Genomic DNA, 25537 nt, shown 5'->3' on the forward strand with positions numbered 1-25537 from the left:
GATATTATCATGTCAATGGGACCCATCATATTGTCAACCTACCTTGATCGGTATCACTAAATCAATATATATATGTATATATATATATATATATATATATATATATATATATATATATATATAATAAATATATTTGTATAAATAAATATATAAAAATATTTTTTTTAAAAATAAATAAAAATTTATCTTATAAAAAATATAAATCATCGCAGTTATCACTAAATCATTTTGATAATTTTAGATAAAATCATAAAGTACTTTTTGAATAAAAAAAATATATTAATATCTCGTAAATAATGAGATGATAATACTATCTTACGATAATATTAGTATTTAAGTATTTTTTTAATATAATATTTAAATTAAATATGATTTAAAAAATTATTGAATACTAATTTACATTGATCTCAATAAGCATTTCAAATATATTTCTAAATTAATACTAATCGCTCCTCTAATCCCGCACCCCTCCCTCTATTTAGGACGTGGACAGCTACACAGTGTGATAGGAGGGGGCGGTGGAGAAAGTAGGGGGAGAGGGATATGGGAAGGGGATGTAATCTCGAGGGGTGGATTGCACTTGGCATGACGGGGTTTGAGAAGGGATGCGAAGCGAAGCAGGTTGACAGGAGAGAGTGAGCACACGCCGGGGGTAAATGGCATGACGGGGTGCTGTTTCCGTTGCGTGCTCAAATCTCTTGTTGTCAACCTTTCGCTGTTATTTCTTCTGTGATCATACTTGAAAATGCGCTCCCCTCCCACCGGAGAAGAGAGAGAGAGAGAGAGGGAGGTGGAGAAAGAGAGTGATTGAACGTGTCTAACGAGGCTGCCTTTTACTTCGTCAGTGTTTCGGCGGCCGCGTTGCGATGTTTTGCTTTGCTTCGCTTCGCTGTCAGTCATATCCTATCTGCCTATCAGCTCGACGGATTTGCGTGGGTGAAGAAGCGCGTGCTTAATTGCCTCTCCGGTTTTCGCTCTTTCCTTTCATTAATGCTTATAAAGTTCTAGAAATTGGGAAATTGTAGGAATAATCGCGTCTGTTGAAAAGGGAAGTAAGAGAGAGAGAGAGAGAGCGATGGATGAGGGAGTGGTATTGTCCGTCTCTGCCCTGTTTGTAATGAAGCCGGAGAGAGAGAATAAAAAGAGTACAGTACTACACCTTGAAGCAGGCTGTGCCGCCTCACCGGAAGACACTGTTTGACCAATTCCACTCTCCTTCTTGGTGTTCTCCCATCTTTTCTGTCGTCCTTCTTGCTGGCTTTCCTTTCCTTTCCATGTCTGTTGCCTGTTTCGGATAGGGTTTGGAGCGTTTCAACAAAACATGGATTCAAGCTGTGAGGATCCGTGGAGAGAAGGTGCTCCCGGAGGTTCATGTCCACCATCGTCCATTCCCGACCATCACACTGTTTTTTCTTTCGTTTGCGCTCGAGACCATTTCCTCACCACCTTGATGGGCTGTTGCTTTGTCAACTTGAACAAAGACTCACTCGCTGCTCTCGCCACGACTCGTAAGCATCCCTGCTTTCATCCTTCTTCTTTGCTGGTTATTTCCCTTTTAAGACCATCTTATCACACAAAGATTCCATATTTTCGTATGATTTTAGAGAAAGAAATGTTTCTTGGTTCGGACAATGAGATTTTTTTTTCTTTCTCTCGTTCTTTCCTGTGTTTTATTTTTTTTGGCTGCTTGTCTTTTCTTTGCTTGATGATATTTGGTGACGATAATGGCAATTTTTTGAGTGGTTGAGTCCGTGATTAGGAATCATGGCTAGTATTAACAGCCTTCATGTTTGTTCTTCTACATGAGCCAGCGACGAGCGGAAAGAGGTGAGCTTTGTTGCCCTTCCCCATGCCTGATCGATTCATCTCGACTAGCTTTTGTGGAAAGAAGCCAATGAATCATCGCTGGTATCTGTCAGGTACACTTAATCTCCATCTAGCTTTTGTTGCTTTAATCTTTGCTAGGTTTGTGGTGGTGGTCACTTTGCTCCATCATTGCTGTGGTTTGTATGTCGCATTTTCTGTCGTCCTTCTTGCTTTTGCTTTCCTCTCCTTTCCTTTTCTCTTGCCTGTTGCGGATAGGGTTTGGAGCGTTTCAACAAAACATGGATTCAAGCTGTGAGGATCCGTGGAGAGAAGGTGCTCCCCGAGGTTCATGCCCACCATCGTCCATTCCTGGCCATCTAACTGTGTTTTCTTTCGTTTGCGCTCGAGACCATTTCCTCACCACCTTGATGGGCTGTTACTTTGCCAACTTGAACAAAGACTCGCTGCTCGTAAGCATCTCTGCTTTCTGCCTTCTTCTTTGCGGCTTGTTTCCCTTTTAAGACCATCTTATCACACAAGGATTCCATATTTTTGCATTATTTTAGAGAGAGAAAAGTTTCTTGGTTCGGACGATGAGATTTTTACTTCTTTCTTTCATTCCTGTGTGTGTGTGTTTGTTTTTGCTGCTTGTCTTTTCTTTGCTTGATGATGTTTGGTGCTGAGTGTTGGAAGTAAACTTGTTCAAGTATCATAAGAGAGGTTCATTTCATCAAAAGAAAGGTTTATTGCATAAGGAGGGATATTCATTACATCAAGAAGAAAAAATGGATTAATATGCTATAAAAGAATAAGTCAAATTGGTTATTGGTTCGGTTTCTTAAAAGATAATGATTCATCTTGAATACAATTAATGTAATGTATCTTTGGAGACTATATAAATCCCATATGTTGGGTCATGAAATAGAGAGTTTTTTTAAATTGTAAAGAGTTTTTCTTGAGAGAAATATAGAAGATTTAAGCTTGTCCTACTCTTCCTTTATTTGATATCTCTATCCCCTCTTCCTATCAAGTTCAACATTTGGTATCAGAGCATAGGTTAAGCTATGACCTCTTCCTCAAGTGACATCTAACTCTAGATCCCCAGATTGATAAAAAATAATTATGACATATGGTGCATCCAAATGAAGGTTCTTCTAGGCTCCCAAGATGTATAGGAGTTTGTAAAAGATGGATTTGCTGAACCAAGTCCAGCAGAAGAAGGAGCAATGAATGCAGAAGGAAGAAAACAACTCAAAGAAAGAAGGATGAGAGAGAAAAAGGCTTTGTTCATGATCTACCAAGGGTTTGATGATTCACTATTCGAGATCATCGCTCTAGCAAATACTTCAAAGGAGGCTCGGGAAATACTTCAAAAGGCATTTGGTGGTGTTGATAAGGTAAAGAAACTTTGTCTACAAATTTTACGAGCCGAGTTTGAAAAATTACAATAAGGTACTTCTGAAACTATTTCTGATTACTTCTCAAAAATCATTTCTATTATTCATCAAATGAGACGAAATGGTGAACAAATAAATGATCAGAGAGTAATAGAAAAAATATTGAGATCTCTAGATTAGAAATTTGATTTTATTGCTGTTGCGATTGAAGAATCTAAAGATTTGAAAAAAATGTCTTTAGAAGAACTTATGGGTTCCCTTCAAGTTCATGAACAAAGGATTACAAAAAGAGAAGAAGACAAAACTATGGAGCAAGCACTACAAGCTAAGTTTGCTCTTGAAAATAAAGGAGAATCAAATTCTCAAAGAGGAAGAGGACGAGAACAAAGAGGAAGAGGAGTCAAAAATCAGACCAACCAAGAATCTCCAAACAATGAAAATGTTGGAGAAAATTCTAGCCAAAGAGGCCGAGGTTATGGTCGAGGACGTGGCCGAGGCCGTGGATGTGGTAGAAACTCTAAAAGATCTGAAATACAATGCTATATTTATAAAAGGTATGAATATTACTCTTATGAATGTTATTATAATCCTAACAATCAAGGTGATAAGATAAATTTTGTTGAGGAATAAAAAAACGAAAATCAAGTTTTGCTAATGAGTTATGATAATTTGAAAGAGGATCAGTCTATGGCATGGTATCTAGATACAAGAGCCTCAAATCACAGGTGTGGCATCAAAGAATTATTTTCAGAAATGGATACAAGTTATTCCGGGAACATTACATTTAGTGATTTGTCTCAAAGACCAGTAAGAGGCAAAGGTAAAATTCTCCTTGAACATAATAATGGCAAGGAATTATACATTTCATATGTTTATTATGTTCCTGATATGAAAATTAATGTTCTAATCTTGGGATAATTACTTGAAAAAGGTTATGATATTGAGATGAAAGATATGACTCTCTCAATTCGTGATAAGAATAAAACATTGATATCACATGTGAAAATGGTAAAGAATAGAATGTTTCCTCTGCATTTAAGTATTTTTGATCAATCAAATTATTTTAAAGCTGATATTGAGGATATTTCTATACTTTGACATCTTAGATATGCTCACTTAAATTTTGAGGCTTTGAAACTTCTAGAGAAGTATAATATGGTGACAGGAATGCCAAAAATTGATCGCCCATCAAAATTATGTGAAGTATGTGTGATGGGTAAATAAGAAAGAAAGCCTTTTAAAGTGAGAAGACCAAAAAGAGCATGACATCGACTTGATCTGGTACACTCAGATGTTTGTGGCCTTATCAATCCAGTATCACTTGGAGGAAGCAGGTATTTTCTTACCTTCACCGATGATCATAGTGGCAAAACTTGGGTTTACATGTTAAAAGAAAAGAAAGAAGTTTTAAGCAAATTCAAAGAATTTAAGGATTTGGTTGAAAGACAAAGTTATTGTAAGATTAAATGTTTAAGAACAAATAGGGCTGGTGAATATATATCAAATGAATTTAAAAGTTTTTATAGAAATAATGGAATTCTACATCAATTCACCATGCCATACACACCTCAACAAAATGGTGTCTTAGAAAGAAAAAAAAAGATTATCCTTAATATGGTCCGATGCATATTAAAGGAAAGAAAAATTCCGAAAGAATTTTGGGGTGATGCTGTTGCTTGTGCAGTTTATTTGCTTAACAGGTTTCCGACAAAGCGAATTTGTAATGTTACACCAGAAGAAGTATGAAGCTTATAAAAACCAAGAGTTGATCATTTGAGGATTTTTGGAAGTATTGCATTTGCCAAGATACCAGAAGAAAAGAGAACAAAATTGGAGGATAAAAGTCAGAAATGCATTTTGCTAGGTTATCCAGAGAATTCCAATGGTTACAAACTCTACAATCCTATCACAAATAAAGTTGTGATGTCAAGAGATGTTGAGTTTGATGAACAATAGATTTGGAATTGAAAAAATGATGAGCAGTATAAGAAAGCTACAACTTCAGAAGAAGATGATATAATACAAGCAAGCACCAAAGTGGCTTTGCTGGAATCATCACCTAGATCGGCTAGGTCACATGATTCAAGAAGTCCAATTATAAGAAGGACAAGGCCGATTCATATTCTATATGATGTGACTCGAAGGATTGATACTAACAATGATGAACTTTCTTTATTTTGTTTTTTTGCAGGATATGATCCATTAACCTTCGAAGAAGCTTATAGAGATGAAAAATGACGACAAGCTATGAATGAAGAGATTCATACAATTAACAAAAATAATACATGGGAGCTTACTACACTTCCAAAAGACCACCAAGCTATTGATGTTAAGTGGATCATCAAAACAAAAAGAAATACAAAAGGATAGGTGGAGAAATACAAGGCCAGATTAGTTGCAAAGGGATATAAACAACAATATGAGATTGACTATGAAGAAGTATTTACGCTAGTTGCTCGATTGGAGACAGTAAGATTACTTATCTCTCTAGCAGCTCAAATGAAATAAATTTTTTTACAAATGGATGTCAAATCAGTATTTCTTAATGGAGTTCTTGAAGAAGAGGTATATATTCAACAACCCGATGGTTTTATTATTCATGAACAAGAACACAAAGTATACGAGTTAAAGAGAACTTTTTATTGGCTTAAACAAGCCCCACGAGCATGGAATTTTCGAATAGATGCTTATTTTATTCAAAATGGTTTTTCTAAATGTCCACATGAACATGCTTTCTATACAAAATCTAACTCTAATGGAGATATCTTGTTTGTATGTCTGTACGTAGATGATTTAATATTTATAGGCAATAGTAGCTCTATGATTAAAGATTTTAAGTACTCTATGAAAAAGGAGTTTGAGATGATTGATTTGGGCTTAATGACTTATTTCCTTGGTATCGAAGTTACACAAGATAATGGAGGAATTATTATCTCACAAGAAAATTATGCAAAGGAGGCTTTAAAGAAGTTTTCTATGGAAGATTGTCATCCTACAGATACACCTGTTGAATATGGCACAAGTTGACTAAGGAAGGTGAAGGTAAATACATTAATCCAACTTATTATAAAAGTCTAGTTGGATGTTTAAGGTATTTGACATGCACTCGACCTGATATACTATTTGGAGTTGGTTTAATAAGTAGATATATGGAAGTTCCTAAGACATCTCATTTAAATATCACTAAAAGAATTTTACGATATATTAAAGGAATAATTAAGTATGGAATGTTCTATACATCATCTAAAAAGTTGGAGCTTATTGGATATAGTAACAGTGATTGGGCCGAAAGCTACGATGATCGGAAGAGTACAACTGGATTTATATTTTATTTTGGTGAAGCTATATTCACTTGGTCTTCAAAAAAACAATGGATCGTTGCTCTATCAAGTTGTGAAGCAGAATATATAGCAGCTTCTTCTAGTGTTTGTCATGCAATCTGGCTAAGAAGATTACTCCAAGAACTTCATATGCCACAGGAGAAGTCAACCAAGATTTATGTTGATAACAAATCAGCTATTGCCTTAGCCAAGAATTCAGTTTATCATGAAAGATCGAAGCATATCGATACAAGATTTCATTTCATAAGAGATCATATCAAAAATAAAAAGTGGAGCTACATCATGTCAAGACAAGTGAACAAGTGATTGATATACTTACAAAACCTCTCAAATTTAAAATATTTCAACAACTTCGAATGAAACTTGGCATGCTAGATGGAACAAGTTTAAGAGGGGAGAATGTTGGAAGTAAACTTGTTCAAGTATCATAAAGAGGTTCATTTCATTAAAAGAAAGGTTCATTGCATCAAGAGGGAGATAAGTCAAATTGGTTATTGGTTCTTGAAAGAGAATAATTAATCTTGAATACAATTAATGTAATATATCTTTGGGGACTATATAAACCCCATATGTTGGGTCATGAAAGTTTTCTGAAATTATAAAAAGTTTTTGTTGAGAGAAATATATAAGATTTAAGTTTGTCCTACTCTTCCTCTGTTTGATATTTTTATCCCCTCTTCCTATCAAGTTCAACACTGAGTCCGTGTTTAGGAATCATGGTTAGTATTAACAGCCTTCATGTTTGTTCTTCTCCATGAGCCAGCGACGAGCGGAAAGGGTTGAGCTTTGTTGCCCTTCCCCATGCCTGATCGATTCATCTGGACAAGCTTTTGTGGAAAGAAGCCAATGAATCATCGCTCGTATCTCTCAGGTGCACTTAATCTCTCCATCTAGCTTTTGTTGTTTTTATCTTTGCTAGGTTGGTGGTGGTGGTCACTTGCCCCATCTTTAGCTTTTGTTGTTTTCTCCCGCTCCACAAGTTGTTCGGAAGATGGTACTTCCGATCGTGGTCCACTGTTCATCATATGACAAACACTGTAATAGTTTAGTTATTACTGTAATTCTTCAACTACAATAATAGATACTTTTATCCTACAGAAGGATAATCACATTAATAATTCATATATTTATGCTACTATTAAATTACATAAATAAATACTTTAATCCAATGAATAACCATCCTCAACAACAGTACATACTAACTACAACAGTAATTCATGATTCACAAAAAAGAATATAATATTCTTCTATTAACCATATCAATTGATATAAAAATACATTCAATTTCATATGTAAATGCAAACAAACAACCTTTCTTTCGAAAGTTTTGAGTAGGATAATATAAAAAAAAATTACAAAAGAGATGCTTCGCACTTCTCTCAAAGACTGACACCTGCATAGGGTGAATAATATTAATTAGATTCATAAATATAAATAAAAAAATCATAAGATAAAAGAAGTTTTAGATTTTACCTATATTATTTGTTCGAGGAGTTTTTTCATCCACAAGTATTTATAATTGAGTTTGTATTTCTTCCATATCTTGAGTATTTTTTTTCAAGTTTTTCCTTCAGTTGTCGAATTTCTTTATCTTTCTCATTCTCATACTGTGCAGCCATAGATATTAAATAATAATATTTGGATACTATTATTATTAAATAATAATATTTGGATAATATCACACATATCCTGATTTCTCTGGTTCGAATACTAGATAAATGATATCTTTACTTGAAGAAATATCAGCTGCTGCAAGTTCAGGATGTTGTGCCTTGAGATTCTTCATTTGTTCCTGTAATAAAAATAAATATATTCTTAATAAAAATTTAAACTTAAGAAAATAAACTAATAAGAACCATAACAATAATGAAAAGATCGAGTGATACATACAATTACTTTTGTTGCATCCTCATCTTCTGGCATTTTATCATTTTTTCTTTCATAATAAAAATATCATCTCTAGCTAACTTCTTCCATCTCTTGGCTTCCTGACAAAACATAATAACCTAAAAAAAAACCCTAAAACAAAAGGGAAAAAATGATTTCGCATGTGTGTATTCATTACATTTCACTCGTTACAAAGTTCTTCCATAGTCCTTTTTGTACCTAAATGTTGGATGTCAAAGTGACACTAAATTGCAATCGTTTTGATGGCTTTATGGATTTAGAGAGTTTGTTTATTTCTTGTAATCTCCAATATTTCCTATACGATCATGACCTTCCTATTCTAAACTTTTAATTGAAATTTCTTTGCTGTTTTCTACTATTATCTTAAAGCGTTACATTCAACTCTTTATGATTGGTAAATAATTTTTATTTATCGATAAGAGAGGATTGGTACCAAAGTTCTCGAGAATAATATACAATGGATTTAACTGCAAATATTTGGGTTTGGTCTTTCTTTTTCTTTCTTATTTATTGCATGTTATTTGCAGCATAAAAGCTGTTCTATTATCTTGAACTTTATTTGGTTGCTCTTGCTATGTGGATTAACTGCCAATTAAATTTGGTTTCACTTGGTTCTTGTCTTAAAGGATATACCGCATGTAGTGATTACACAATGTTGTGTTATATGCAACTGCATTTGTTGATGGCCTAGTACTGCTTTAAAAATATATAAATCAACAGAGACAGAAGAGAAGAGGAGCAATTGAATCAAGCTCTTCTCATCACATTATCTATTTCTCATTATGACTAGAAGAGAAGACTGATAAGAGAAATTCTTAGATACTCCAATGGTAACAACTATTTTTTTACTTGCAATTATCTTGGTTCTTTTTGTTCCATTTTTCGTATCATTATAGTGATGACACAATTCTTGACACTACAATATCAAAAAACTTAATAATTTAGGATTAGCTATATGATCTTTTACATATCTATAACGATTTATATTTTTAGTTAAAACAATTTAAAACTTTTTTTATGATTTCTATTTTTTTATCTCCTTTATTTTTCCTCGTACCGTTAATAATAATTATATAGTTTTTTCTAACTATCACATTTGTAGATCTCCTAAGCACATGTACATTTCAATTCTTTCTCATTTTGTATTTTTATTAAAGTAACATATTTAATTATTCATGAGTGAAATTATTTATTTTCTTATTTATATATGATTTTTATTTTTTAAATCTTTTTTATTTTCCCTCGTACTGTTAACAATAATCATTTAAGAAGTAAAGGACCACGAGCTTGAAGACTTTGAAAATGATTGTCTCATCTTGTGCCCACATGTGAAATTGTTTGCACTATAATAATAACAATAAAACTATAATTCTTAACTATTTGGATTTGAAGTCGGCTACATGGATCTTTTATTATCATTGAGATATGTAAAAAGTTATATGTTTAGTTAAGTTCAGAGTATTTAAATCTTTATTTATAGTTTATATTAAGGTCTTTTTAAAATTTTCTCTATCTCTTCTTATACTATTAACATTAGTTATTTTATATCTTTCGACTATCACATTAAGAGATCTCTTCATCACATGTTCATACCATCTTAAATAATTTTCTCTTATCTTATTCTTTATCAAAGCGATATTTGATTGTTCATGAGTAGAAATATTTTTTTTTCTATCTTTCCTAGTAACTTTATATGTCCATCTCAACATTCTCATCTCGATAACTTAAATTATATATATATATTTATTATTAATCACCCAATACTCAAATCTATAAGGTATTATTAGTTTCATAACTGTTCCATATTTTTTTTTTTAATCTTAAAGGTATTTAATGATCACACAAGACTCTTGACGCCTCTCATCATTTTAGCCTTCTTGTTTTTACTCTATGAATAATATTTTTATTAATCTGTTTATCTTATTCAAAAATTGATCTAAGATACTTGAAGTTTTTACTCAAAGGATTTTTTGTCCATCCAATTTAACTATATTCTCTTGTTTATATCTAAAATCACTAAAATTATATTTTATGTATTCGATCTTAGTTCTACTTAATCTAAGGTCGGCCTTTGTAGCTTAAGTTTATAATTAATTTCACTTAGACTTTTATTAATGAAGATAATATTATCAATAAATAACATACACAAGAGATGTCTGTTATATATGTGATTAGTAAGTTTTTCTATTATGAATGTGAAAAGGTAGAGACTTAATGTGGATCTTTAGTATAATCATAAGCTAATAAAAAAATTACTCGACACACTCCATATAATTCTAATACTAGTAGCTATATTATCATACATATATTTAATAATGTTAATATAATTAGTGGATACATTATTTTTTTTCTAAAACCCACCATAATAAACTCTATCATAGGCTTTCTCTAAATTAATAAAAATCATATGCAAATTTTTTTTCTCTCTATACTTTTTCATTAATTATCTTAATAGATAAATAGCTTCTATAGTTATCTTTTGGAAGCATAAACCAACTTGATTTTTAAAGATTTTTGTTTCAAGTCTTATCCTATTTTGATAACTCTTTCCTAGGGTTTGACTTATGATTTTAATTTTTCTATAATTTAAACAATTTTGTATGACATCCTTATATTTATAAATTAGCACTAATTTTTTTTTTATATTCATTAGGTATTTTTTTGAATTTTATGATTTTATTAAATAAGTTAGTTAACCAAGTTACTCCTTTGTCCCCTAAATTTTATCATCAAGCACTACATTTTTAGTTATTTTCTTCTTTTATGCGTCTTTTACTTCATTAATTGTAACTTTATGAATAAATATATGATTATTGAATCTTCCACTATTATTTATTATCAAATCTAAGTCCTATGTAAAATATTTATTAAACAATTTCTAAAGATAAATTTTTATCTTTTCTTAATCTTATTATCATTAACAAGTATTATTTGATCTTTGTCTTTAATGCATCTAATATTTTCTAAATCATTGCACTTTCTTTCCCTAGCTTTAAGAATTTAATATATATCTTTTTCATAATTTTTAGTATCTAATTTAATTTAAAAATCATCATAAACTTTATATCTTATCATATTAATCGTTTTTAAATCTTGTTTTAGATTCTTTATATCTTTTAATTTTTTTTCTCATTTTTATGATTTTTGCCAATCTTTAAACATGATCTTTTAGTAAAAAATATTTTTTTTAACTTTCTCTTACAACCATCAACTCTATCTTAAGGTTACACCTCTACTTTTAGTTTCACTAAGAAACTCCTTTATTAAAGCTTTTAATCTTATTAGTCATTATAGTCCAAATAGTATTAATATTATCCTCATCTAAATTCAAGTCGCCTCCATTTTCATCTTATTCTTAAAAGTATTTATATTATCATCTTTAAAATTTTACCATTTAGTCCTAGTAGTTTTTTCTATTTTTCTTTTCTTCTATTCTCTATAATAAATATATAATACCATTAACCTATATTGATTTGTCAAACTTTCGATAGGTATAACTTTACAATTCTTATAAATAACTTTATTTATGAAAAAAATTTATTTAACGATAATTGTGACTACTCTTATAAGTAATTAGATATTCATCTCTCTTCTTAAAATAAGTATTTATAATTATAAAATTATATAAAGTTACAAAATCTAAAATCATATTTTCATCTGTATTCCTATCCCCATAACCAAAGTTCGCATGCATCTTTTTATATTCACTATATGTTTTCCCTACTTTAAATTTTCTCAAAGTTTTCTTGTTATAGGCATTCCTTGAATGATATTATCTAATCTTTTCCAAAATTCTCTTTTGGTTTGATCATCCAATTCGATTTGAGAGACATAAACATCAATGACATTAAAAAAATTTTATTCTTTCACAAATTTTAGAGCTATAATTTTATCTCCAAATCTTTTTACATCTACAATATTGCTTTTAAGATCCTTATCAATAACAATTCAGACACTATTTTTGTATTTAACTTTTTCAATATACCAAATTTTAAATCCAATACTATCAATCTCTCTGGATTTTTTCCCTATTCACTTAATCTCTTATAAGCAAACAATATTTATTCTGCTTCTGATCATAATGTTTACCAATTCTAATCTCTTCTCTAAAAGTATTCATATATTTCAATTTACTAATCTAATCCTCTATTTTTTGACTAACTTCTTTACTTCCCAGTTACTAACTTTCATTGGTTCAAAACAGTAAGAGAACCCTTGCCTATTTGATACTATATCATATAATTTAAATGAGAGAACCATCATCTATTTGGTACCATATGTAAATTTTTTTTGTAAGCTCATGAATTTGGCTGTAATTCACAATGACCTTTAAGTATATTGGTGCTCAGGAGGACATCAAAATTCAACATGGTAATCTCATAATAAAAGGTCCAACTTGATAATTATTCTAATGCTTTGTATAAGTTTGTTCAACAAGGCCCTTTGCATTTGTGGCTCAAATTTGATTGCTCAATATGCTTTAGAAGTTGCGGAACCAAATTTTGCAGGAAATGTATGGTTTAAGTTCTTTTGTTCATTCATGAAATGCTATGCTATATTTAATAATGGACAGGAAGTTTTAGATAACTTTGTTTGTAGTGACAATAAATATGAATATTTTCACCAAGTGTGGTGTTAATTGACACATTCAGCAGAGCCATGTAAATGGTGGCAGATCCATTCGGTAGCAACTTGGTTTCAGATGTTTCTTTTATTTCCCCACACTGTAGTGATTTCAAAAGTATCTGCAGTCATGAACAACACTGTTTGCAGACCACTTTATTTGTGAGCATAATGAGAGGGGCACCACTGAAATAGGTTTTGGAGGATTCAATCTTCCCTTCACCCTAGTCATTCCTATTAATTCTATAAGGCATCACCTGTCCCCATCTATCGACCTTCCATATGCTGATTCAATAGTGAATCAGGAGGGAGAACCCAGTGTCTAGAATCAAGAATCAAGTTCTTTCCAACAGGACAACTACAGACTTCATCTTTGCAGGTTTAACTGAATCATTCAAGGCCTGCCATCATATTTCAAGATTAATTCTGTTTCAGTAGAATTTATGGTGCAACTTCCAACTAGCATGTCATTTGGTTTATGTAAAGAGTGGTTTATCCTTTATTATTATTATCCAATATATACACATCATAGTTGTATTTCTTTTTTTTAAAATAAATTATTGTATTATTCTGTCAAACATTTTGGCAAATCATAATCCACTGAAGTTCAAATATTTGTCCAATCAGGAATATCTTAATTTTTGTTATTGGTTATTTCATTTCCTTTGATGCAGCAGTACAATGGATCATCTCTTTTTACAAGCAACCTGGAGGTGTTTGTATTGCATTGTATCATTTCATTATAATTCACCGATCTTAATAATAGTAAAAGATCCATGTAGCCGATCTTAAATAATTGGGACAGCTTTGTTGTTGTTGTTTGTTGTTATTGTAAATTAAATCGGTATCGATCCATTTCAATGAACACAAATCACTGGTCTAAATGTATTTACCCTGTGATTGAAATTGGCACAGGATTCACAACTGCTGTTCTTAGTTTTTGTTTTTACCGATTCTCTGGATCTCGAATTGTATCATTGTTCTTATTTTCCAAGACCTGCTTAGAACTTTTCATTTCATAGTGCTTCTTGTTGCTTCTGCAAAGTCCTTGTTGCAATTGCTGTATGCTTTCCCATAATCCATGTATCAAGTCACTCTATTGCTCTCAAACTTACCATCTTTTTATTTGTAGAACTGTGTTCTTCACCAGGACATGTGGGATGCGAGGCATCAAAGAGTTACACTTGTAGGTTTGTCTTAGAAACTCGATCATGTTAACTCTACATTTAGCATAGAAGTCGATCCAAACCTTTTTCCAAAGAAGAAGTTGGATGGTTATACAGGAAGATATTTATCTTTTTTTTTTTTGCATTGTGAAGACCTATATTATGATGGAAATATAAGTAATGACAATTAGAACTCATGCTGCAAATTGTACAATTTTTTATGATCATTGTTGAAGAGGGCCTTGTTCTTAATTTAGCAGCACAAGGATGGTTAAACTCATGACTCTGTTCTTAATGAATTTGCATTGCTTGGGGATGTCCATCTTGTTTGATCACAGAGTTTGCTGAGGGAATGGTCGTCGCAATTATTAGGGGGAAAAAGACCAGATTAATTCATCATACAGGGTGACAAAAAGCTTGACGACTTATTCAAACCTATAGATGAGAAAGAAGAAGAAAGGTTTGCAGAGCTTTGGAACACAAGGACGATTCCACTCACGGGCATGAGAGGCATCGATCTACTTGGACTTGGGTGCCCGGTTGTTGCCGGTCATGGTAGCGTGGTGACGTCGGCGGGCGTGGTGCCGGGCTTCGACTTGGACTAGAGCGCGAAGTAGCCGATGGTGGCGACGATCAGGAAACCGCCGACGGCCATGGTGGTGGGCCTGTGCGGCAACTTCCGCCGCTGTTGCAGCACCTCGGTGGATCCCACCGGCGTCGCCGCAGCCGGCGGCGGGGCCCCTTCCCTATCCTCTCCTCGCTGCTGCTCATCGATTCTTTCACGCTGCTCATCTGCTCGCTCGCTTGCTCGTCTCTCGTCTGTGCTTCCTCCGCTTCTCAGATTTTGTTATAGCTCGTCCTGCAGCAAGCGCGAGTGCATGCTGCATGTGACACGTCGCCGTTTGACCCGTTCCCCGTGGACGCGCGGCCATCGGACGTGAGCCGAGGCGAGGAAGGTGATGGCTTACGGTTCAAGAAAGATTGCAGACGACGTGTAATATAATCTCAATTCATGACGTATAGCTCACAAATAATAAACTATATATGTCGAATAAAAGAATGTAAGAACCATACATCAAGACTCATGATGCGCATCACCAAGGACTAACGAACGCAGTCACTCTCTGTCACAGTACAATCCCCAGAACCAGCAGAGCGCCTGCAACGCTACTCTTCAGGACCTTCTCCATCCTCGAAGCGCCGCTGGTTGGTGCGATCGCTGGGCCTTCGGAGTACTCTGCGGGGGAGGGAGCCGGAGCGAGGCCGCGAAGCGAGTGCCGCTCCGACATCACGACCACGATTAGCTTCTCCCCCTCCTCGCACGCCCCTTCCGCCCCACTGATGAAGTAGTACGCCCCCGACCGATGCAGCTCCACCACGGTCGCCCCGTTCTTGTGCTCCGCTATCGGGCTCGTCTTTTTGCAGCTCAGGTACGCCTCCCTGGTCACCTGCAGCACAGAGTCCTTTCCGGCGTCGTACCTCCAAACTGCGCAGGAAGGGAACATCGGCCGGAGGTCCCCTGAGCGTCAGTTCTTCGCTTCTCTTCACCAGAGTTCATAAGGACGCAAGGATGAGAGAAGATTACCGAGGGAGTCGCCTACTTGGAACCGGTTCTTCTCGGCCCATTGGTTGAGGGAATCGGTGGTGGTGGGTGGGACTCTCCACGCGTTGACATTGCCTCCGACCAAGAAGTCTCTTGCTTCGGAGCTGGTAATGCTCACGAAAAGAAGGGCGATGCAGACGAGCGATGAAGATCTCGAAGACGCCATCGAGAGCAGTAGAGAGAAGAGGTTCTCGGGAGCAAAGAAAAAGATTGGTTGACGTGCTGACTGAGGACACTCGAGCTCTACTTAAAGCGAGGGAGAGGAAGAGGACGAGGCAGTAGCCGTTGGAGAAGGCTCAGAGACAGGCGTGCATTTTTGTTGCAGCAGGCGAGCAACGGTCGAGTAGCTTTCTTGGGGATTTGGGAATCCGATGTTGGGGTTCAACGTTCGGTATCGGGTCCAGAAGGTGAATCCGGATCCGACTCTATTCGGGTTGAATTGTTGAAATCCGAATCCGGAAAGCGGCGAGTGGACTCATCCAAATGTGGCTCGGTTCGGATCGACAAGGAAGCGACTCAGCGCGAGGGAGGGTTTCCGAGTGCGGCTGCTTTCTTGGTCTACGACGGCGAGAGCGGAGCAGCAGGAGGGAGCGAGAGGGCAATGGGGGGCGGCGCCGCTGAAACCACTGGCAGTAGTGGCGGAGGAGGAGGGGGTTTTAAGGCTCGGTTGGAGCACTACTTATATAGCGGCGACAAGAAGCACGTCTTCGCTGGCATCGCCGTCATCTCGGCTGTCTTCGCCGTCCCTTGGTTCCTCATGAATCGAGGTACATCACTTCAGTTCCAATTCCTCCCTCCCTTTCTCTCTCTCTCTCTCTCTCTCAACCATGAACGAAGGAAATCCTAGCTACTATCACCTGCCTAAGAACAGGAAAATTTTCTCTCTAAACAATCCTAGCGGCAATCTCCGATCGAAGATGTCATGGATTTAGGTTTTGTTATATTTAGATTACGATTGCTATACTGTCTCGCCTTTCAAGATACGTATATCGATCTGTTCGTGCCCTTCACATTTAGATTCAATGCGAACTTCAATTACTGCATCATATGCCCAGTAATGCTTTGATCGATTACATTATCATCTCTTTGGCGAGTGTGATTCGAGATCAAACGGATTGCTTGCTGTTGAATTGATGGTGAAGCAACTGTTGCTTTATCACCAGCATTAGCAGAGATCTTTTAGATTTCTTTGCTCGTAATTTGGTAATCTACAGGGCCGTGAGGTAAACAATGGGGATTAAGATCTTCCACCTTGAAGCTCTTGTGTCAGAGGTGTTGACGGATTCTCTAAACCGAATAGTAGTTATAGAATAGTAGATGTTGTCAGTGTCACCCTTGTGCCATGGTTTTTGCTTTTTATTTTTTTAAAATGGGAATATTATTGTTGGTATACATACATGATTGGGATTGTTTGAGTATGTTTATAGTAAGATCGGATAAGAATTTTGTTGATTGTGTTGGATCTAATACATACATGATTGGGATTGTTTGAATGAACTTTATAGTAAGATCAGATAAGAATTTTGTTGATTGTGTTGGATCTAATACATACATGATTGGGATTGTTTGAATGAAGTTTATAGTAAGATCGGATAAGAATTTTGTTGATTGTGTTGGATCTAATAAACTTTGCAATTCTTGTTTGTCTAAATTAGCTGATAACTACTATTGGATCGCTTTTTGGTAGTGAGATCAGACGAGAATTTTGTTGATAATGTTGGAGCTAATAATCTTTGGAATTCTTGTTTATCCAAATTAGCTGCTCACTCCTATCGGATCACTTCTATAGGTGTTTCACTATTCAAGTATGGATTTAAGATCCTTAATGGGTTTGATATTGTAGAACAAAAGTATTGGTGGATGATAAGGTATTGGAAGAGAATCCACCAAGTCTGATATGAGATTGCCCACCTTTATAAGGTACATTCAATACATTACAGGATGAAGATCTTTCATGATTTTGCTTCTTAGTTGTCACCCATCATATTGTGACTGTTGACCCAGTGTGTGCACGCCCTTGCAGCAGCATCTGAAAGGGTTACCTGTTGAAATTGGATGAAGACAGTTCATGAATTTACTATCATGCTAGCAGAAAAAGCTCATATTTTAGATTTTTAATTTGGACTATGTCTGTGTATGTTGATAGTTGCCTATGAAAGGATGTAAGAAGAGTTATCTCACTTCAGTTGTCAATATTAATCGTGGGGCTTTGATTTTTCATGTCTCGAAGGTAGATGTTAATACTCATTTCTATAGAAGAAAGAATCAAAAGAAACTAGTTGGATGCAACAGGAAGAGATTGAGAAGAAAATAAATTAATTTACAACTTTTTAAGGGGCTTACCATATAAAAGAAGGGAATAATTAGAATGGTCCAATATAAGTGTTTTAGTCGAAGTCATAGAGAGAGTATCAACATATGACATGATACTTATTATGTAGTGTGCTAATAGCAAAGGCCATAGAGTATAGTTAGTCTTTCAACATAATTATTTGGTTCGCTTCTAGAAGATATCATGTATGAACAAGGATTGAATTTTTTAAATCAAAATTACTGGCAATATACAAGATGTATTTTGTCATGTCCTAATTCGATAGGAAAACCTGACCCACTAACTTGGAAGGTCTAGAACCAAATGGTCCAAAATGCATAAACCTAAGTCAATTAAGGTAACCTCATTTAGTCCTATATAGAATCGCTTCCATCCCCTACCTATAATGGAAAACCAAATCAGGTTGTTACAATTTTCCTCTCTCGAAAGCTTAACTCCCCGTCAAAAGTCGAAAGTTCCAACTCCTAGCCTAAAATTATGTATGGTAAGGTCATGTAAGGTTCAGTACAGTAGTAGCTCCACACCATGTCATATCTTCAGCTCCATCTATGGGAAATCACATAGCCATACTTAACCCGAAGTTAATAACCATCACATCTAGTCTTATATACAATCATATCCATCCTCACGCATCTAGCATGCGATTGAATCGGGACGTCATATATTTTCATGTTATTTTGTTGTTTGCTTATATTACTTTGATCGGTGAGAATTTAATCAGTATTTAATTTAAATTTGAGTTGCAAAATAAATGTTAGAGCCTAAAGTGTTTTAAGCTAAGTGGGAGTAGGATTGAGTTTAGGAAACATGATTTAGTTTGCTAGGAGAAGAACTGCAGATACAAACGAGATGGATGGATGAGAAATTTTTAGAATTTTTGCAGCTGGCTATCGCTCTTTTTTTTTTCCTCTGTAGTTGCTTGATATTAATGTGTTTGAGAGAGGAAATCTGTTCTGTAACTAGATTTATAGGTTTAATCCAGTCCCGAGCATGTTTAGGTGTTCCGTATATAACGAGTTTCTACACGGTGTCTGATGCCCTTTTCAATTTTGAGATGCAGTTTGTACTCTGTAGCAAACTTCCCACTCAAGTGAGTAGATTTGATGGCGTGTTCATGTCTTACATCTGTGGACAGTAAACAACACGCCTGCGTAGTATCTATTCTCTGAGTCAAATGGTTCATTTTGCGTTTTCCTTGTTTTATTGCTGCTGTAATATCTTTCTTTGTTAGGATGCCTCGTGATCTAACAAACACCCATCCATCTTCCTGTTCCTGTGTGGTCTGTACCGCAGGGACAAGGCATCAGTCCCATCAAGATTATATGGAGAAGGCTAATGAAGCACGGAGTGAGCGGCTTTCTTCCGGTCAGCCAACTATCAAGTAACCTGTTCACACGGGTGACATATCATCGTTACTGCCTCTTTTTTACTTCGTCATCAGACTGCATGCATGCGTAATCAAATCTTAGGTAGGGTAGGGGTTGTGGATCAAACTCTGCATTGGCGGTATGAATCCGTACCTGATTCAGGATGGATGGATGCTGACAAAAATAAACATAAAACTTTCGGTACGTAAATTAATTTTCCAAGTACTCGAAATTGGTACGATGTGCTGTTTTTTGATCAGGAAAGTGGCATTTTTAATCAATATATTTGCCCCTCTGGGTGTTAAAAAAAGTAACCTGAGATTTATGAATTATATATTTAGTTAAATTAGGAGTGTTTGAATCTTTATTTGTAATTTTTATAAAAGTCTAAAATTTAAATTTTTTTTCTATCCCTTCTCATACTATTAATAATAATCATTTTATCTCGTTAAACAAATACTTATCCTTATCATCTTAAATATATATTTTTTTATTTTCTCTTATTAACATATTTAATTATTCATAATAAAATCATATCTATTTTTATCTTTTCTAATAACTTTACATAGCTACCTCAACATTCTTATATCAACAATCAACAACTTAAGCTTTTTATATATATTATTTTTATTCGGATCCATAAGACATTAATAATTAAGAACTAATTATTTAGTTCAGAAGAAAATAAAAGGAGCAATGAGTCAATATTTCCTGAAAAACAGAAGCAATTCTTTATTCATCATGACAAGGAGGCAGCAAATGAACTGTTAACTTTGTCCACTCAGTCAAGCTAAATATTTGAAGGTACCGATCTGATTCCAAAGTACATGCTCCTGTTGCATTGTCGAGTAATTTAAATGTGAACAAAAAACCAACGCTCAACTCTGTTACGTTTCATGCTTAAAGGTCGAAAGTGCGATGCATCTGACATAGAAAACAAACCATCCTTTTCTCCACTTTATTTCATCGATTCCGTATTGAGCACGAACATATCTATATAGCGTTGCTGAATGATCTTCCAAAAGGTCCACAGATCACATATAGCTTAAATAGTGGGCGAACTCAAAGCCTTTTCATTGCTTCAGTCCGCTAAGATCGGGTGGCATCCCCAAACTCTGTGCAAGGTTGTTCATTCTCTCTTTCATAGCCTGAAGAATTATATAACTTTATATATAGCTGATACAAAAAATAAAAATTCAATGATGGATCCCAATATGGTAAGAAATAGATATAACCTGAACGCTTTTCTCGTGTGCATCCTTGTATGCTTCGTTTATCAATAGAGAGAGCTTCTGCAAATAGACAACACAGGATAGCGATCTTGGTTCATTAAACTAGTGATGCACTCAACAAAATTATACTGATGAAAATTCTGCTTTGGATGGAGATGATAAAGTTTATTAGGAAATATGGACAGATGCATGCTTGCTGAGTGACTTGCATTATTTGATGCATTTGCACAGAGCAATTACCAATTTGTTACATCCAAATCCATACAAGATTCTTAATAGTAAAACAAAAGCAAGTGATTAATGCTGATGTCAATCTATCATTGAAAGTGATTAAAGAAGTAGCCTGGCTGCCAAAGTGTCTAAATGATAAAAGTAAAGCATCTTCATAAGGTTGTTGAACATGCACATTGCACAAAGTCTTTGCAACTTGATATAAACGTGGATCAGACAGCAATAGGGTCAAGATGTAAGAACAGGACTTGCGTAAATTGCAACAAATATAAGAATTAAGAAATCATATGCAATTGACACATATATGCCAATAAGTAAAAAGCTATTTCTCATAGTTGTGTTGTGTATATATCTGAACCTCTACACTACACCACCCCAAAATTCAATCTAGGAACCTTCCTCATTTTCTGACAAAAGCACATGCAGGAGAACAAACTGAACATGTTGATCACATACTGTGCAGGTGAGTTCTCCCAACTAAGCACAGACATGTGTTAAGACCTACGGTTACCAGTGGGTTGGATCAGGTTGAGATGTGGTTACATTGGGCTGACTTAAAACACTAATCGACCCACAGGTGGATCAAGTTACTTTAGGCAAAACCAACCATAATATTAACAAGTTAGGTCACGTTGGTGGGTCAAAGTACGTTTTACTTTTAAAGAAAAGAACATGGTTGGGTTAATTAGGATTGGATATAACCATAGTATCAAAGGGAACATGTACTTGTAGGTAAACGGGTGGACCCAACAGATCATCTTAAACGGGTAAGGTCCAGGTCACATTATAAAGTTCTCATGGTCTTTTGTCAAGATTCTCACACCCATGATCGTGTACAACTGTGCAATGGACATACACCAGATAAGAAGCATGGCATAACCCTGAGCCTGGTACACCATGAGGTGCAAGCCATGCATACCCCTACACTAGGATCATGATATGCTTTGCGATCAAGTAACAACAAGTAACAGATTGTACTGCTGGAAATCCAGACCGAAAATTCAGATTCAAATTTCTTCGAGTAACAAAATCTCACTAGCATCGAGGTTAACTATTCTATAGACCAGAGACACCAACACAATAACATTCAACTAGTGGTAGCAGTTGAATATAGAACATGTTATTGGCGAAACAGTACAACTTACTTCAGGTCCCAACTCCATTGCAGCCTCAGTGATTTCGGTACGTATAGGTTGCTGGTTTCCAGAAAGTGTTACCTGGCAGAAGTATCAAATAAAACTAATTTGAACATTCTGCTGAAAACAATATGTAACTGCATCCATTGTTTTCAGCTGCATGGAATATAATAGTGAAGTACATCAAAACAAAAAACTAAAGCTGAAAATACAGAGCAATTTGCAACTGTATTACATTTCAAAGCTTTCACTTTCACATTAATGTGATTTAGTGCTCTGTCACACGTACCTACAACTCAATTGGTGATGTCATATTAATCTATGATTTTGATCCAAGAAGATATGCATTGGCATAGAAAAAATGGACTAAATAGCTCCCCAGAACCAGCCTTTTCCATGTGCATATCTTTTATTTAATTGTTCAGTATTTTCTTTAGATTTCTTTTCTTTTCTTTTTCTTTTTTTTTACTGTGTGTACTTGTTTACATCTTCCTAGTGAAATAAGATTCCAGACTTTTGCTTTTGCCTGTAAATTTTGAAGGGACTGAGTGATTAAATGCAACCCCCAACAATAGGTCACTTCCGTTTCCATCTCTATACTCCCCTTTATCTTGCCATTATTACCCTACAAGAAAAATAACAATACCATCCCAGTTCTTTTCAACAAATCACCACATAAGGCTCCCTTTTGCATAAAAGATAAAGAAAATCTATATAAAGATAAACATTACTTCATCTAAGTGATGTGTGTGTGTGTATATATATATATCTATATAATCGCCACATAAGGCTCCCTGTTGCATAATAAATAAATAAAATCTATATAAAGATAAACATTACTTCATCTAAGTGAAGTGTGTGTGTGTATATATATATCCAACCCATAAACAGGAAAATCAACATAATGCCATCAAATACACTGGTTAACTTGTAAGATTCAAGGAGATGGCGACCAACATATGTACCTTGATTAATTCACCTTCACAATAACCATCAAACTCCGCTCTGCAAAAGGAAAAAGATTAAGGCCGACTGTGAAAATATATAAAAACACTAAAAAAACTCTTTAAAAATAGCAGCCAGCTCATACGCTTCAAGTTCCTTTTTAACACGAACAGCTTCAACTTGAACCACCATTTGGGCTTTTTTCACAGTCTCGTATAGATTTTGCATATTCCCCAGAATTCCTGCCTATAATGAAAATTCAACATGAGAAGGGCAGTGAACCTTTGCATTTTATACATTGGAACTAGGATATCCAATAAAGAAAAAGGAAAATGACAGTCTCTTGGAGAATCTTCCAAATCATCGTTCTTTTGATGTAGATGTACAACCAACAAATTTTTTTACAGTCTCTTGTGATCATTTTTTATACCATTGTACAACCAACAAATTTCTCAGTGATATACAATTTTAGTTGTATTTTCCCTAACCAACCCCAATACTCTAACTACATATAGGATAAACATGAGCAGGCAGAGAAATAGCACACCTACCTTTGATGATGCATCGTTAGTGTTCTCACCCTTGTCTTTCTTTCCTCCAAATAAACCATATACACGGAGGGACTTCATTTTATGTTCTCTGGTGCTAGAGGGCCAATATAAACATGGCACACAATTTGTGTTAAATTTATGACCTGAAGAAGAAAATTCACATGAAGTACATAAAAGAGTTAAAAAGTGGAGGACAAGAACAAAGAGCATGTTGTTCGTGTGAATTGCTAAGAAACAACAATATGAAAAGTTGTCAGCAACTCCAGTAAACATGATGTGCTTTGAAGATGACACTGCAAATTGAGACATACTTCTAAGGGATCGAATGTATCCAAGGTTATATTTGTCAGTTTTACTTGAATAAACTTGTCTCACAAATTTGCTATTATCATATAAGTTATACCCCTATTAGTCCCACGCATGAAGTGAGAGGAAGGTTGTGTCAGGACGTAAGGCTAGATGGGCCTACTAGCATATTAAGCTAGACTTCCGCATTTTAGGTCATGCTGTTCTAGACTCATCAAATTAATGGATCATTCCAATTGAATTGGATCGTCACAATATGTGAACTCCCTTGCACTGAAAGGAACAGGTCAACCAAAAGCATTTGTGGCTACTAGTATTTATGCATGTTTCTTCAGAAGTAGCAGATATATCCACAAGTATGTGAAACTTATTGCATAATTGGTTTGACCTACCATAGGCGGTTTATCAAGCATAAAACAAATATACTACTAAATAAAGCTACAGCTTCCTAAATCTAGGAAAAGTTGCCAACTAGACTACACTTTACAAAAGTACTTTGATGAATGTCTAATCCAGCCTTTCATGCAGGCACAACAGTAACCCCTCAGTGAGCATTGAAAATACTAGAATAGGCATCCAAGTATCTAATGCTTTTTCTCCCAACCAGAACTGTCAAAATCTTAACTTTTACATGAAGGTATTCCAGCTTTCAATGTACCCAAGAAATTCTTTCTATTATTATTATTATTATTATTATTATTATTATATACCCATAAATATATATATATATATATATACATACATATATATGTATGTATGTATGTATTTATATATGTATATACACACACACACACACACACACACACACACACACATATATATATATATATATATATATATATATATATATATATATATATATATATATATAAAAGATGAAATGTGGAACCTGTTGATAAATTTAAATTTTAATCCTACATCAAGAACTCACAGAATTATATCAAAGAATATATGCCAAGGAACTTTACACCAAACACCCAAGTTTATTCCTGATTCAAGGCAAGGTAATTGCAGAGAGTGTATAGGGTCCAAATTATATGTCAAGGAGAAGCTAATCCATACTTCAATATGTCCTGATCACAAGACAGTCCAAGAGTCTAATTAGGGGAATAAATTCTAGATACCCGAAGGATTTCTTTGGTTCAAAGGCAAAGTTATCCGCGCAACGGCCACGGAATTGGAAGAAAAACCAAATGCAAGATCAAATTTACAAGATGAATATGAACAATTAAGAGGACGAGAGAGCGTCTTGGATCATAAACCCACACTCACGTAAGAGGGAGGAGGGAAAGGCGAAGGGTCTCCGCGAAGCTGGTCTCAGCACGTCCGAGAAATGGCCACTGACAGCGCTCGTAGACGGCATCGGAGAGAGACAACCCTGACTCCCGCGCTTCTCCCTGGAGAGGAGGCGAGAAGAAAGCACCAACCGAAGAACGATGCGGGCTTGGAGGATAGAGTGGCGACTGTACCGTGGATTGGAGGAAGGAATTTTTATCATCGACATGGAGTTAGGGATTCGACCCCATAAAAGGGCCGATGCTACGGATCCGCACTCGCATGGATCCGAATCCATTAGATTTGAGAATACGGATC

General features: G+C 35.1%; 2 protein-coding genes and 2 long non-coding RNA genes across 8 annotated transcripts; 2 read left to right on the top strand and 2 right to left on the bottom strand.

The window, feature by feature from the left end:
- Positions 1-579: 579 nt before the first annotated feature.
- On the top strand, positions 580-14514 carry LOC108952653 (uncharacterized). Of its 3 annotated transcripts, XR_001977698.2 has the most exons (5): positions 580-1508; positions 1812-1919; positions 2083-2276; positions 7308-7415; positions 14208-14514. It is a non-coding gene; the product is annotated as an uncharacterized LOC108952653 (long non-coding RNA). The 3 variants fall into 3 exon arrangements; XR_010506621.1 differs by having other exon boundaries at positions 1812-2276; XR_010506627.1 differs by lacking the exon at positions 14208-14514 and adding an exon at positions 13750-14200 and having other exon boundaries at positions 1812-2276.
- Positions 14515-14986: 472 nt separating this feature from the next.
- LOC135660424 (early nodulin-like protein 14) lies at positions 14987-16078 on the bottom strand. 2 transcript variants are annotated; one of them, XR_010506608.1, is made up of 3 exons: positions 15827-16078; positions 15316-15727; positions 14987-15204 (listed from the first exon to the last, which is right to left on the bottom strand). XR_010506608.1 is itself a non-coding variant. In XM_065176383.1 (2 exons), the coding sequence occupies exons 1-2, from the start codon at positions 16008-16010 to the stop codon at positions 15369-15371; spliced, it is 543 nt and encodes a 180-aa protein (XP_065032455.1). In that variant the 5' UTR covers positions 16011-16078; the 3' UTR covers positions 15273-15368. The 2 variants fall into 2 exon arrangements, 1 of the variants encoding a protein (XP_065032455.1); XM_065176383.1 differs by lacking the exon at positions 14987-15204 and having other exon boundaries at positions 15273-15727.
- A 266-nt stretch (positions 16079-16344) lies between these two features.
- LOC135660446 (uncharacterized) lies at positions 16345-19768 on the top strand. The gene is made up of 2 exons (XR_010506615.1): positions 16345-16611; positions 19470-19768. It is a non-coding gene; the product is annotated as an uncharacterized LOC135660446 (long non-coding RNA).
- Positions 19769-20250: 482 nt separating this feature from the next.
- On the bottom strand, positions 20251-25463 carry LOC103983182 (nucleoid-associated protein At4g30620, chloroplastic). Of its 2 annotated transcripts, none has more exons than XM_009400375.3 (7): positions 25217-25463; positions 23639-23781; positions 23233-23333; positions 23108-23147; positions 22152-22223; positions 20779-20835; positions 20251-20691 (listed from the first exon to the last, which is right to left on the bottom strand). In XM_009400375.3, the coding sequence occupies exons 1-7, from the start codon at positions 25446-25448 to the stop codon at positions 20617-20619; spliced, it is 720 nt and encodes a 239-aa protein (XP_009398650.3). In that variant the 5' UTR covers positions 25449-25463; the 3' UTR covers positions 20251-20616. The 2 variants fall into 2 exon arrangements, with proteins under 2 accessions (XP_009398650.3, XP_009398649.3); XM_009400374.3 differs by having other exon boundaries at positions 25211-25463.
- Positions 25464-25537: the final 74 nt, after the last annotated feature.

Source organism: Musa acuminata, chromosome BXJ1-4 (assembly GCF_036884655.1).
Source record: "Musa acuminata AAA Group cultivar baxijiao chromosome BXJ1-4, Cavendish_Baxijiao_AAA, whole genome shotgun sequence".
NCBI lineage: Eukaryota > Viridiplantae > Streptophyta > Magnoliopsida > Zingiberales > Musaceae > Musa > Musa acuminata.

Excerpts from the sequence above, each read along its gene's own strand:
- LOC135660424 (XM_065176383.1), bottom strand. The coding sequence starts at position 16,010 with ATGGCGTCTTCGAGATCTTCATCGCTCGTCTGCATCGCCCTTCTTTTC. Across the intron at positions 15,728-15,826 it reads CCAAGTAGGCGACTCCCTCG|TTTGGAGGTACGACGCCGGA; the intron begins GTAATCTTCTCT and ends CTTCCTGCGCAG.
- LOC103983182 (XM_009400374.3), bottom strand. The coding sequence starts at position 25,448 with ATGTCGATGATAAAAATTCCTTCCTCCAATCCACGGTACAGTCGCCAC. Across the intron at positions 23,148-23,232 it reads GTTAAAAAGGAACTTGAAGC|AGCGGAGTTTGATGGTTATT; the intron begins GTATGAGCTGGC and ends TTCCTTTTGCAG. Across the intron at positions 20,692-20,778 it reads CACACGAGAAAAGCGTTCAG|GCTATGAAAGAGAGAATGAA; the intron begins GTTATATCTATT and ends ATAATTCTTCAG.